At 46.7% G+C, this 11781-nt stretch overlaps 1 protein-coding gene across 5 annotated transcripts; it reads left to right on the top strand.

The window, feature by feature from the left end:
* Positions 1-1473: 1473 nt before the first annotated feature.
* LOC123043044 (putative disease resistance protein RGA1) lies at positions 1474-11108 on the top strand. Of its 5 annotated transcripts, XM_044465393.1 has the most exons (12): positions 1474-1635; positions 1709-3841; positions 3939-4006; positions 4166-7613; positions 7661-7679; positions 8106-9065; positions 9158-9586; positions 9692-9905; positions 9977-10042; positions 10135-10291; positions 10375-10589; positions 10687-11108. In XM_044465393.1, the coding sequence occupies exons 4-6, from the start codon at positions 4186-4188 to the stop codon at positions 9057-9059; spliced, it is 4401 nt and encodes a 1466-aa protein (XP_044321328.1). In that variant the 5' UTR covers positions 1474-1635; positions 1709-3841; positions 3939-4006; positions 4166-4185; the 3' UTR covers positions 9060-9065; positions 9158-9586; positions 9692-9905; positions 9977-10042; positions 10135-10291; positions 10375-10589; positions 10687-11108. The 5 variants fall into 5 exon arrangements, with proteins under 5 accessions (XP_044321328.1, XP_044321326.1, XP_044321324.1 ...); XM_044465391.1 differs by lacking the exons at positions 1474-1635; positions 1709-3841; positions 3939-4006 and having other exon boundaries at positions 7475-9065; positions 9158-9271; positions 9577-9586; XM_044465389.1 differs by lacking the exons at positions 1474-1635; positions 1709-3841; positions 3939-4006 and having other exon boundaries at positions 7475-9065; positions 9158-9271; positions 9407-9586.
* Positions 11109-11781: the final 673 nt, after the last annotated feature.

Raw genomic sequence — 11781 nt, 5'->3', positions numbered from 1 at the left:
TTGCCCATGGCTGGCCGCGCGTCTGAAACAACCTGCACCCACTGCCTGCACCGCCGGTGGCTCGCCATGGCCGCCAGTCACCGGCCTCGCCTCCGGTCGCCGGCCTCGCCGTCGTCGTCTCATGTATTCCTTGTCGGGTCCACGCATGCAGCAATTTCCGCCTGCCGTTGCAGCTCTCTCACTGCCGATGGCAGCTCCGGTTGGACGGCCGCAGGTTCGAGTAGCGCCGGTCGCTGGTCGCAACACCCCGGCGACGAGCTCGCGAAAAAGGACTCACCTTCGAATTTGCCGGTGGCAACAAAAATGCCCGCCGGTACTAGCAAAAAATTATGCTGGTTCCAGCAAAATAGCTCGTGGACGCCGCCACCCCGTCATCATTGTAGCAAAATTGATCACTGCTTGTAGCTTTTGTGATTGCCGGTTGTAGCAAAAACGAAAAGAGGTTCCAGCAAAAATTAGATGTAGCAAAAATCATGGCAGTGGCGGCACCACCATCCTCTTGAATTGCAGCAAAATTAAAAAACCGTTCCAGCAAAAATCTAAAGAGGTTCCAGCAGAAAATTCATGGCTAGCACTGCCGTCGCCGCCCACAAACATCTTCGCTCATTGCAGCAAAATACAAAAGTGGTTCCAGCAAAATACAAAAGTGGTTCCAGCAAAAATATTGATGTAGCAAAAAAATCATGGCAGCGACACACCACAATCTCTCTCAGATTGTAGCAAAACGAAAAAAGTTTCCAGCAAAAAAATGATGCAGCAAAAATCGATGGCGGCCACAGCCGTTGCCGCCCAACACCATTGTCGCCGGGTTGAAGTGAATCCCACGGCCAGTCCCCAGCACAATGACAGTAGCCTCCTGAGTGCTCTCGTTGGCAGCGGAGGCGGCCGGCTATGAGCCACGTCTCATCCCAATCGATATGAAAAAATCGGGCGGCGCATGGGAGTGAAGGAAGCAGAGGTGATTTCTCTGATGTTTTTTATCTGGGCGCTCGCTGCCAACAAGAAACGAGAGGTAGGGGAAGGAGTGAACGAGTGGAGCAGAGCCTCCTGTAGGGGATAAGGAAAAGAAAGGGATGAGCGGTGGTGGGCCAGGTGGGCTGCACTAGAGATGTGGGCAAACCAGGCGCCGTTTGATTAAAAGAAATCATGCGACTCGCACGCGACCGGCGGAGCGTTCGGCCGGCGCGCCGAACGCAAACGTTTACCTTTATTTATGGAAGAAGAAAACACGACTAAGTTTCTCTCCCGAAGAGGAATGTAAGGAGATAGTGTCTTATTTCTTTTTTGAGAATGCTAGTGTCTACTATTAGCAGCAGCTTTTTTTTTTAGGTGAATTAGCAGCAGCTTTTTAGTCTATTTTATACAGCAGCTATTTATTAGTATAGTTTTTTTTAACAGGGGGAAATGGGACCAACCGGCCTGGCCCATGTACCCCGGCCCTTTAACAGTGACAGCACCGCAGTGGCCCAGTATGGAACACACTACTCCCTCCTGCTCTGCTCCCGACCACGGCGGCGACGGCGACGGCGGCGGCGAGGTGACACCGAACGGCATCAAGGTGCTATTCTCCCCGGCCGACATGCTCGCCCCGTCAGTCCGCTGGAAATGGAACTGGAAGCAAGCGCCACCCACAAGGTCAGCACTCACCTGTTCTGCCCGCGCCCTGCAAGTGTTTGCGTTTATTCCCACCAGCTTCCTTCCACCTCAGACGGCGGCGACGGCGACGGCGAGGAGACGCTCGTCTTGCAGTCCAGCTGCTCAGCTACCTGACCGGCATGGTCGCCCCCGGCGCCCTCTCCTCCGTCCGCTGGAACTGGAACTGGAACTGGAACTGGAAGCAAGCGCCACTCACCTCAACAGGTCAGTTCTCATGTGTTGTGCCCGCGCCCTGCCCTAAAGGTGCTTGCGTTTATTCCCACCACCACCAGCTTCATCAGTACCATAGTGGTCAGGCCAACCAACCACTCAGTTGCCGACCGCGCCCTGCCCTGAAGGTGCTTGCGTTTATTCCCACCACCACCAGGTTCCTTACACCGCCACCTTCCTAGCTAGCTCGAGCAGCATGGTCACCAACCAAGCACTCAGACTCAGTTGCCCACCACGTGCACGCACGCTTGTTTGCTTTAGTCAGTGGAACCGCAGCTGTCTCCGTCCTATTGTCCGTCTCTCTCGGCGTGTCCCCAGAAATTAAGTAAGTAATGGCCGCCATACATCAAGAGGAGAGCTTGAGCCTTGTGAGAGCCAATTCAAGTATAATATGATCAACCCGAGCCTAGCTTTGTAACGCTCAGCTTACCAAGCTCATTCACATGGCATGTCCATGTCCTTGTGCCGGCCAGCGCCTTGAAGGCCGCAACGTCACCAGCGCCAGACCCGCCTTGTCTTTACCCTTGGATTTGCTTCACGGGATGGGATGCGATTACTTTGGTTGATCACATCCGGTGGGAGCAATGCTATCTTTGGCTCGAGCAGATTACTCGCCCGTCGGACCTGAACTTGGTCGCTCCTTCAGGAGCACCACAACTGAGGCTCCTTCAGTTCACTAGCACTAGTATAACAGTAAAAGACCTCGATGCTGAAGGAGGGCTCATTTGCTTGCTTGTTAAGCAGCCAAACCAAATGTGATCCTGGTCTCTCTTGATCCCACCCTCTCTCGTATCATCTCCACTCCAGGCATTGCTGCACAGGTCGAATGTATTCCTCTTAAGAAGACCACCGAGCCTCTCCCCGATACGTACAGACAGAGTATATTCTGGAACGACAGGAGTAGCTTTTAGTATTGGTTATTACTCCCTCCGTAAAGAAATATAAGAGCGTTTACAACACTAAAATAGTGACCTAAACCCTCTTATATTTCTTTACAGATGTAGTACTAGTTTATTTGTAGCTCTCCATTTTTTGAATCTGTGTGACAAGTGGAGCAAGTAGCCTGATTATTACTACTGAAGAACTACTTTTGGCTTTGTGCAGCTGCTTAGTGCTTTCACCTCACACTTGTGCTTTGCAAGCAAACCAAATGCACCACGTTGGCTTTGTTTAATCGCTGATTAATTAACACTCGCTTACCAAGCTCATTCACATGGCATGTCCTAGCTTGTGCCAGCCAGCGCCTTCAAGACCGCAACACCACTGAGTGACGCGAGACCCGCAGCCTAGTCTTGTTTTTACTCTTGGATGCATGCTTTGCTTGGGCAGCGATTAGTTTAGTTGATGACTTGTACCTGCTGATCATTAATACAGATTGAGAGACATCATATCGTCGTAGTAAGTAAAGTAAGCAGCTAGTCTACATGTCACCAAATAACTTGCAGCTTGCACTAAGTACGACATGTTAACAGAGCAATTGCTTAGCTCATCAATAGTTCACATGACATTTTCATATTTTGTGAATCATATGTCGTAATGATTATAGCACTGGAAACTTCATTCAAATACAAATTTGATGGCATGTGTTTTTTGTGGGCCGGATACAAATTCTGTTGGCCAAACTGATTTTTGAATCTCAAAATACGCAGAAGCCAGTAGACTAGAAGGAGAGGGAGTAGGTTTTTTGTACTTGCGGATGACAGCCCCTCGTATATCTTATTAAGTGCGTGTGACAAGTGCAGCTTGTCCAGTAATACTAGTTAATTAGTACTAGATCAGATCTGTCCGAGTGCTAAACACTCACTAACTCACTCTCTCTTTCTCACTGCCGCTCTCCGCCGCTTGCTCTCTTCTCCCTGCCTCCCCCCGTTGCCTCGCCCTCTCCCCCATCGCCTCGCCCTCTCCCCCGTCGCCACGGCGACGGCAGCTCCTGGATCTGGACCAGCCGCACCGCACTGCTGCCGCAGATCACCAGGTACTAAGTCAGATCTCTCTCTCTCTCTCTCTCTCTCTCTCTGTTTCTTGTGCATATGTAAGGTTCCTGTAGTCCTGATCGCTATATCCTTTTGCAGCTAGCTAGGCCTCCCTGTCAGTCGGCATCCATCACCGGCAGACCAGTACCTCGTGCGTGCGAGTCAGCGTACGTAGTACCTACACCTCTCCTTTAATTTGCAGCTAGCCTGTACAGTCAGTACTACTATCTTTTCCAGGATTTCTTACTTTTTATTAGTGACGGCAAATCAATGCATGCATGTATGTACCAATAATTGGATTTCCTTTGGTTTCTGGATTGATGCAGGTCGTACATCCTTGCATCTGATGGGAATGTACGTGGCGCTCCGTGCGGCGCAATGGGTGGTGGGCAAGGCACTAGCCCCCGTTGCCAATGGCATGCTAGGGGCTTGGGCAGCCACCAAGAACTTTGGTCCCAACGTCGATGCCCTCAGCACGGAGTTGCTGCTTGTGAAGGCCACGCTTGAGCAAGCTGCCTACAAGGAGCTTGGAGGCCCGGCAATGGAGATGCTGCTGCAGAAGCTGCGGGACTCGGCGCAGAATGCTGAAGACTTGTTGGATGAGCTGGACTACTTTCGCATCCACGATGAGCTCCATGGCACGCACGATGCTGCCGACCAGCACGGCGAAGGTGGCGTGCACAACCTCGCCCTCAATGCTCGGCACACCGCCAAAGCTGTTGGCAAACTGGTCAACTGTTGCCCTTGGCAGCGTTCTAAGCGCCGACAGAGCTCACACGACGATTCCTCCTCAGCGCAAGATGCCAATCAGGTGGTCAGGGGATGCATGCCCAAGCTCGGTAAACTCCTACCTTGCACATTTTCCCCACATTCACATGTTCATGGTGATGATGACGATCATGGCAATGGGCAAGAAACACCAAAACTTGAGTTTAATAGGGTTGATTTCTCTCAAAGGATGAAGGATACTGTAGGGAAACTGCAGCTTATGCGTAATGAGATTAACAAGATTTTGCAGGGTTGTAGCCTTAGAACTGTCTCAAATATAGCCCAGAGCCGTCCCATCACCAAAGGTCGAATTGATGAGCCAAAATTGTACGGGAGGGACCGTGTCATGAATAGCACCATACATGATATCACCAATGGTCAGTACTGTGGCAAGGGGCTAACTGTGCTTCCGGTTGTTGGTCCAGGGGGAGTGGGGAAGACAACTTTGATACAACACATATATGACAACCAACAAGTGCAGGATCATTTTCCAGTCATGATTTGGATATTTGTGTCCCTCGATTTCAATCTGGATAAGGTGCTAGAACAGATTAAAAGATCTACCCCTCAAGTTAGAAGTGAAAAAAAGTGCAGTACAACAGAAGAGTTGATTGAACAGAGATTAAAATCTAAAAGGTTCTTACTTGTCTTGGACGATATATGGCGGATTAGTAATGGGGATGACTGGGGGAAATTATTGTCAACACTCAATCAATCACAAGAAAAGGGTTGTATCATTCTAGTCACAACTCGGTTTCAATCAATAGCACAGAATGTTAAAACAACTGCCGATTCAATAGAACTGGGTGGTTTAGAATCTAAAGAGTTTAGGAAGTTATTCCTTGCATTTGTCTTTGGCAGTGAGCAATGTGGAAAGGATAAACATTTTTTGCTTGAGACTGGAGATAAGATAATGGAAAAACTAAAGGGATCCCCTCTTGCAGCAAAGACCGTTGGTAGATTATTGAGTAAAGATCTTAGTTTGTGTCATTGGAAAAGGGTCCTAAAAAGCAAAGAATGGGAGAAGCAGACCGATGGCAATGGAATTATGCCTGCCTTGAAGCTTAGCTATGACTTTCTCCCTTTCCATCTGCAACAATGTTTTTTCTATTCTGCATTGTTTCCTGAAGATTACCATTTCAGAAGCCGTGAGCTCATCAATCTGTGGATCGGACTAGATATTTTGATACCTGGTGGTCAAAACCAAACATGTGAAGATATAGGTTTGAGCAATCTAAATGCTTTAGTCATCCATGGATTTTTTAGAGAAGAGGAAACTTCTGCTGGTCCGCGTTATGTTATGCATGACCTACTGCATGATTTGGCATTGAAGGTTGCATCACATGATTGTCTTAGTTTACATCTCCCTAATGATGGATCAGTAGAAGTTCAGCCATCAATCCGTCACTTGTCTATAAGCACAGAGGACTTAGTGAAATATGATGCAGTGTCCAGTGAAAAGTTAAGGAGTGAATTGGAAGAAATAAAGACGAGATTGAAGGTTGAACATTTGCATACACTGATGTTATTTGGAAAAATGGATGAAAGTTTTTCTGAGGTATTTGGTGATTTCTTTGGGGAAGCAAACGCTCTTCGTGTTCTTTATTTGCCCAACATGATGTATCCTGTGCAGTCCATGTTACATAACTTTTCAGGACTTGTCCACCTACGATGCCTATGTCTAGGGACAAGGGTGAGACAGATGCATTTACCAATTAGCATCTCCAAATTCTACCATTTAAGGATTCTAGACCTTGTGTCATGGGAAGGGAGTCGTGATTTGCCTGAAGACATGAGCAACCTTGCAAAGTTGTGCCATATTCATATTCGTTTTCATCAGCGTCATTCTGATATTTGTAATGTGGGGAAATTTAAACTCTTGGAAGAGTTAAATGTATTTCGAGTCCATGAAGAAAGTAAAGGATTTGAACCAAGTCAACTAGAGCATTTGACCAAGCTAAGGGAGCTTGGCATCTACAACCTTGAGAAAATACATACAATAGAAGAAGCAGCTGAAGCAAAACTGATAGAGAAAAACTACTTGAAGAGGTTAGCATTGGTTTGGGATAGTGGGCGCTCTAGTGTTGAGCCTGTTATGGAAGCATTGGTTCTTGAGAGCCTTCAACCCCATGAAGATATCCAAGTGTTGTGCATTAGAGGGCACAGAGGCCCTTCTTGTCCAACATGGCTGGGTGATGAGTTTGCTGCTGAAGGTCTACAATCTCTTTATCTTTATGGTGTTTCTTGGGAAATTTTCCCTTCTTTAGGGAAGGCGTGGGATCTTCGTCAACTAAGGTTGGTGGATATTGCCAGACCGAAGGTGTTTATTATAGAGAAAAGCTTTTGCATGCTAACAAAGCTTGAACTCATTGGCCTAGCAAGTTTTGAGAAATGGGTTCTCCCAGCTGAACATGCTCATATGTTCCCTCTTTTGCAACGGTTGACTATAAGAAAGTGCCCGAGATTATTGGGGTTGCCTTTTTCAAACCACATTGTTTCCCCATATTGGTTTCCCAAACTACAACATGTTGATATACAGGACTGTCCAGAATTCTCGTCAGTGATTCCCATCTCCTGGGTTGAAAGGATTGAAAGTCTGCGTCTTGTCACGATTAGAAGCGTCAAGCTACTAAAGTGGTTTCAATACTCAAAATCAGCCGATGGAGTAAAATTGGCAATTTTTGGAAAAGGTGATCTATATAGCTTAGATCAAGTGTTAGTTTTTTATAAGGAAGCAGGCCTTGAGAAGCTAGCACTCAAGAGGTGCCCACCTCTAGAATTGAAGCACCTTCTGATGCTAACCTCGTTGAAGACATTGTTTGTAGAAGAATCAGATGGTCTGGTTGGACCACTAGGTGGCCAGGGTGATGTGGAATGGCAGCTCCCTGTTGAGCATATCCAGATCGAGCGCTTAAACGGTAATAGTGGGAAGGAATTGACAGAGCTCCTCCCCCATCTCCCAAGGCTCTCCAAGTTGGAAATAAAGTTTTGTGGCAACATAAAACAGCCAGTGCTGCTACAAACAACAGTGATGGAGAAAGATGAAATAACAGCAACAGTAATGGGGTGGATGTGCAACAAACAACATCAGAAGCATCAAAGATGGGAGGAGGTGAAATAACAGCAGCGACAGAGGAAGAGGATGAGGAAGATGAATTGACGACATCAGAAGCGGAAGAGGAAGAGGAAGATGAATTGACGGCATCGGGAGAGGAAGAGGATGAGGAAGATGAATTGAAGTCATCAGAAGAGGAAGAGGATGAGGAAGATGAATTGACGGCATCAGAAGAGAAAGAGGATGAGGAAGATTATTTGACGGCATCAGAAGAGAAAGGGGATGAGGAAGATTATTTGACGGCATCAGAAGAGAAAGAGGATGAGGAAGATGAATTGACCTCATCAGAAGAGGAAGAGGGTGAGGAAGATGAATTGACGGCATCAGAAAATGAAGAAATGGAGGAATGTGGAATAACAGCAGCAGAAGAGGAACATGATGAGGAAGATGAAATAACAACATCAGCAGCATCAAAGTTGGAGGAAGATGAAATAACAACAGCAGCAGAGGAAGAGGATGATGGGGTGCTGCTCTTCCCAGCTCATCTCTTTGACTCACTACAGGAGTTGGTCATCTATGGTTGCCCAGAGATGGTCCTGATGAACCCACCAACTCTTGTTCCTGTAGGAGGATGGTTCCAAGCCTTGAGATCTCTCCAGAGATTAAGTATACAGCTCTCCCCAAAGTTTCTGTCTGCCTTCCCGTTTTCCCGTCACCTTTTCCCTTCCTCCCTGCAGTTTGTGGCGCTTTGGGGTGTGGAAGACATGGGGACACTGGAGCCCCTCTCAAACCTCTCCTTTCTTACCAGATTGGAATTGATTGGTTGCGGAAAAGATCTGAAATGTCAGGGCTTGCGCTCTCTCCTTACCACCAGGGGCCAGCTCGACGAATTAAGAGTCTTTGGCAGCACTATGTTCTTTGCTGGTTGGGATCCCAATCCTAGGCAGTCTTTGGGGGGTGTCGAGGGAGAAGAGCAGCAGACACAACTTGTTTCATCCACAGTGCAGAAGCTCAGCACTGATGACGCAGCGGGACTCCTTGCTGCACCCATCTGCAGCTTCCTCTCTTCCTCCCTCACCAAGCTGGAACTTCATGGGGATGGGTCTGAAGGGATGAAGTGCTTCAGCAAGGAGCAGGAGGACGCCCTTCAGCTCCTCTCCTCCCTCCAGCTACTTAAGTTTCATGGTTTCAACGACCTTCAACAACTCCCTGCAGGGCTGCGCAACATTACCAGCCTCAAGATATTATCAATCGAATTCTGTCGAACCATCTCATCGTTGCCCAAGGATGGCCTCCCTGATTCACTCCAAGAGCTACGTGTCAAATACAGCTGCCTGAAGCTAACACTGCAGTGCAGGGGGTTAGAGGGAACCATCCCAGAAATCGATATACGCTGATCCAAGGTAACACAAACATATTTTCTTGTGTTTTTCCACTTTGCCCTTTTCCTGCAACCCTGCTCAATAACACTTCTTTCTTCCTATTCACTGTGCAGGGCAATGCCTTGGAGTTCCCTTGTACATTCTCCCAGCCTTGTAGAGCTCTTCCCTTTCCATACGTACACACTTTGGTCTTGTGGCAGCCGTATTCCTTCCTGTACATAAATCTGGTAAGCACACTAAATGGGAACTTGACTCCTGCTGTATCGTATCAATTATATCCACTTCCACTTATACGTGCTGCAACAAATATATCCACTTATGCTCCTGCTATATTAAATTTCCATTTTCTTCTCAAACGATAGTGAAGATTTATTTGTCAACACACCTGATCTTTCCACAAGTCGAGAAAACCAACATCACTGTCAGCCAATGCCTTCTGCGAGTCTCTTCTTTTCTTCCTAGATGTAGTTTCTAACGAAACATGTGATCACCATTTGTCGTTTCCGGGGATTTACTTGCTGCTCAACACTAGTGATGAAGCTGTAAGTGCCTCGGTCTGATCGATCTTTTATCTACTTTAGTCTTACATGCATGTAGTGTTGGTAGCTAATCTCAGGTCTCAGCTATGATGTTGCTTTGTTTTGTAGATGTATATCCTTGGAAGCAAGAGATTGAGTTGGGGAAAGGTATGATTGACTGAGACATTCTTGTGCCACTGCAGCAGCCACACAAGGATAGTGCTGTTCGGTAGATGTGGTTTCAACTGTTCCTTGTGATGCCCCTCATTCGGTTCTTCCTTAGATGCAATGTACTTAAGATGGTCATAGATGGATTCTTGTACACTTTCAACTGAATATTCAGGTATGCTTCATTTTAGTCGCATGGAGGGATGATGCTTTTTGTACTGACTAACTAGCATCTCCTATGTGCAGGTCATAATGACAAACAAGTAAGATGCAGCCAACAAACTCTTATTACTAAAAACCGGCACCGCAAAGGTAAGGAGGAGATTATGGATGCCTGTCTTCTCTGGGTAGAGGGACATTACTAGAACAAGCTAATTAATGGAATTGCTGGTTAAATTTTACAGGTGTGACTTACTGGAAAAGCTTTAGATGGTGCTGAACAATTCGGGGCACCTAAAGGAAGACTGTACTCATGGTTCCTGTCAAGAACTGCTACGCACCTACTCGACGACTCCAGCAATTGGTGTACACAAAACAGTGCAGAACGTTTGTTCATGCGAGGTAACTAGGTCCCCGTGAAGTGCAACTCCGCAAGCTATCTCCTTGTTCTTATCAGATTAACCGACTTGAAACCATTATTTCAGAACCGGCTGCCAAGAAGGGTAATGAATTGGCTTTTAACCAGTCCGCGGAGTAACCGGAACCATGCTAAGGAAGAAGAAGAAGAAGCAGAAACACTGCCTAGTCCAGAAGAAGCGTAGCTTGCAGCTTGGTATATCTGAAGCCTGACAGCCTTGTGATGTCGCTCAGAAGTTGCTGCAATGAGCACATCATTCACATTCATACCGTGTGTGCGATGGTTAGTATTTCGACCGTTCAGTAATTTTTTAGTACGTACAAAATATTCTGACCTTGAGGAACCATGCCAATTACTTACACATCTCCCTCCTTGTCAGCAATAACCAGACTGCATCATCTTGTGAAGAAATCGACACTTGTCATGTTGTTAACTGAAGAAATCGACACCCAGCTATATATTATCTTCGTCTAACGTGTCTGAAGACTGGAGATGTCGCCATTTGAGTTACCTTTTACTGTCTCCTTGCTCACCTGCCTTGCTTTAGCGTTAAAGTTAAGATTACCTTTCACTGGCTGTAATGGGCATAAAACCCCGGATCTATCTGAGAGCCATGGAGCTCATATTCCTGTACTTTAGCGGCAATTCGTCTTGGCTGTCCTTAATTCGCTATAATTCGCTGGCAATCGTCTTGTGAATTCACCTACTTGGTACCTGCCTGCTGGTGAAATAAATGGCCAGCTTGTGTTCTTCTCAGCAAAAGAAAGAATGCTAGCTGTTTCTGTTTCTCAGCAAAATAAATGGCCAGCTTGTGTTCTTCTCAGCTTGAAGTTTCTGTTTTGAAGTATAAAATTAAGGAGAAAAGACATTCTATGTACTCCTTTATTTACACCTCGAGTTATAACGGCGCACCGTTCCTTCTAGTTACACTGAACGTGCTCTGTTATTTAGCGGTATCCTTGGCCAATTGCTCAACATCACAGCCAATGTGTGTTGTGAACGTGTACCATTGCTCACTGTCGGGGAAAACAACATGTACGTAGTCAGCGTGCATGTTCGCGTTCGTGTGGGTGTCAGTGTGCTTCAGAAATGCCATCGATCATGAGCCGTGAAGGTCAATGTTGGCTTTCAGAGCGGCGAGCGCAGGTGCCGTGCGTGATGATGTCGGTGTGGTGTATGCCTTTGCCAAGGGACGGAAGCTCCGTCAGTAAGATGTGGAGGAGGCAAGGGCTTCTGAATTTGGCGATTCACTTCTCTGGAGATGAGTAGGACATGTGAAGATGTGTGTTTCCTGACGTGCAAAAACCAGGCCCAAAGAAGACATTTATCACAATTTTCTGATTAACTGCCCACATACTCAATTAGTGATCCTGCCTTTTCCCTCACGGAATTTGGCCTAGTTTTTATTTCGGTCAAATGTTATAGTATTTAATAAAATAAGTATTAAAAATATTTATTTGGAAACTAAAATTCT

This window comes from Triticum aestivum, chromosome 2B (assembly GCF_018294505.1).
Source record: "Triticum aestivum cultivar Chinese Spring chromosome 2B, IWGSC CS RefSeq v2.1, whole genome shotgun sequence".
Classification (NCBI taxonomy): domain Eukaryota; kingdom Viridiplantae; phylum Streptophyta; class Magnoliopsida; order Poales; family Poaceae; genus Triticum; species Triticum aestivum.
The sequence above is the reverse complement of the archived record's forward strand: the minus strand, read 5'-3'. Positions and strand labels throughout refer to the sequence as shown.

Bases quoted from the DNA above. Each gene is read 5' to 3' on its own strand.
- LOC123043044 (XM_044465393.1), top strand. From the start codon at position 4,186: ATGGGAATGTACGTGGCGCTCCGTGCGGCGCAATGGGTGGTGGGCAAG.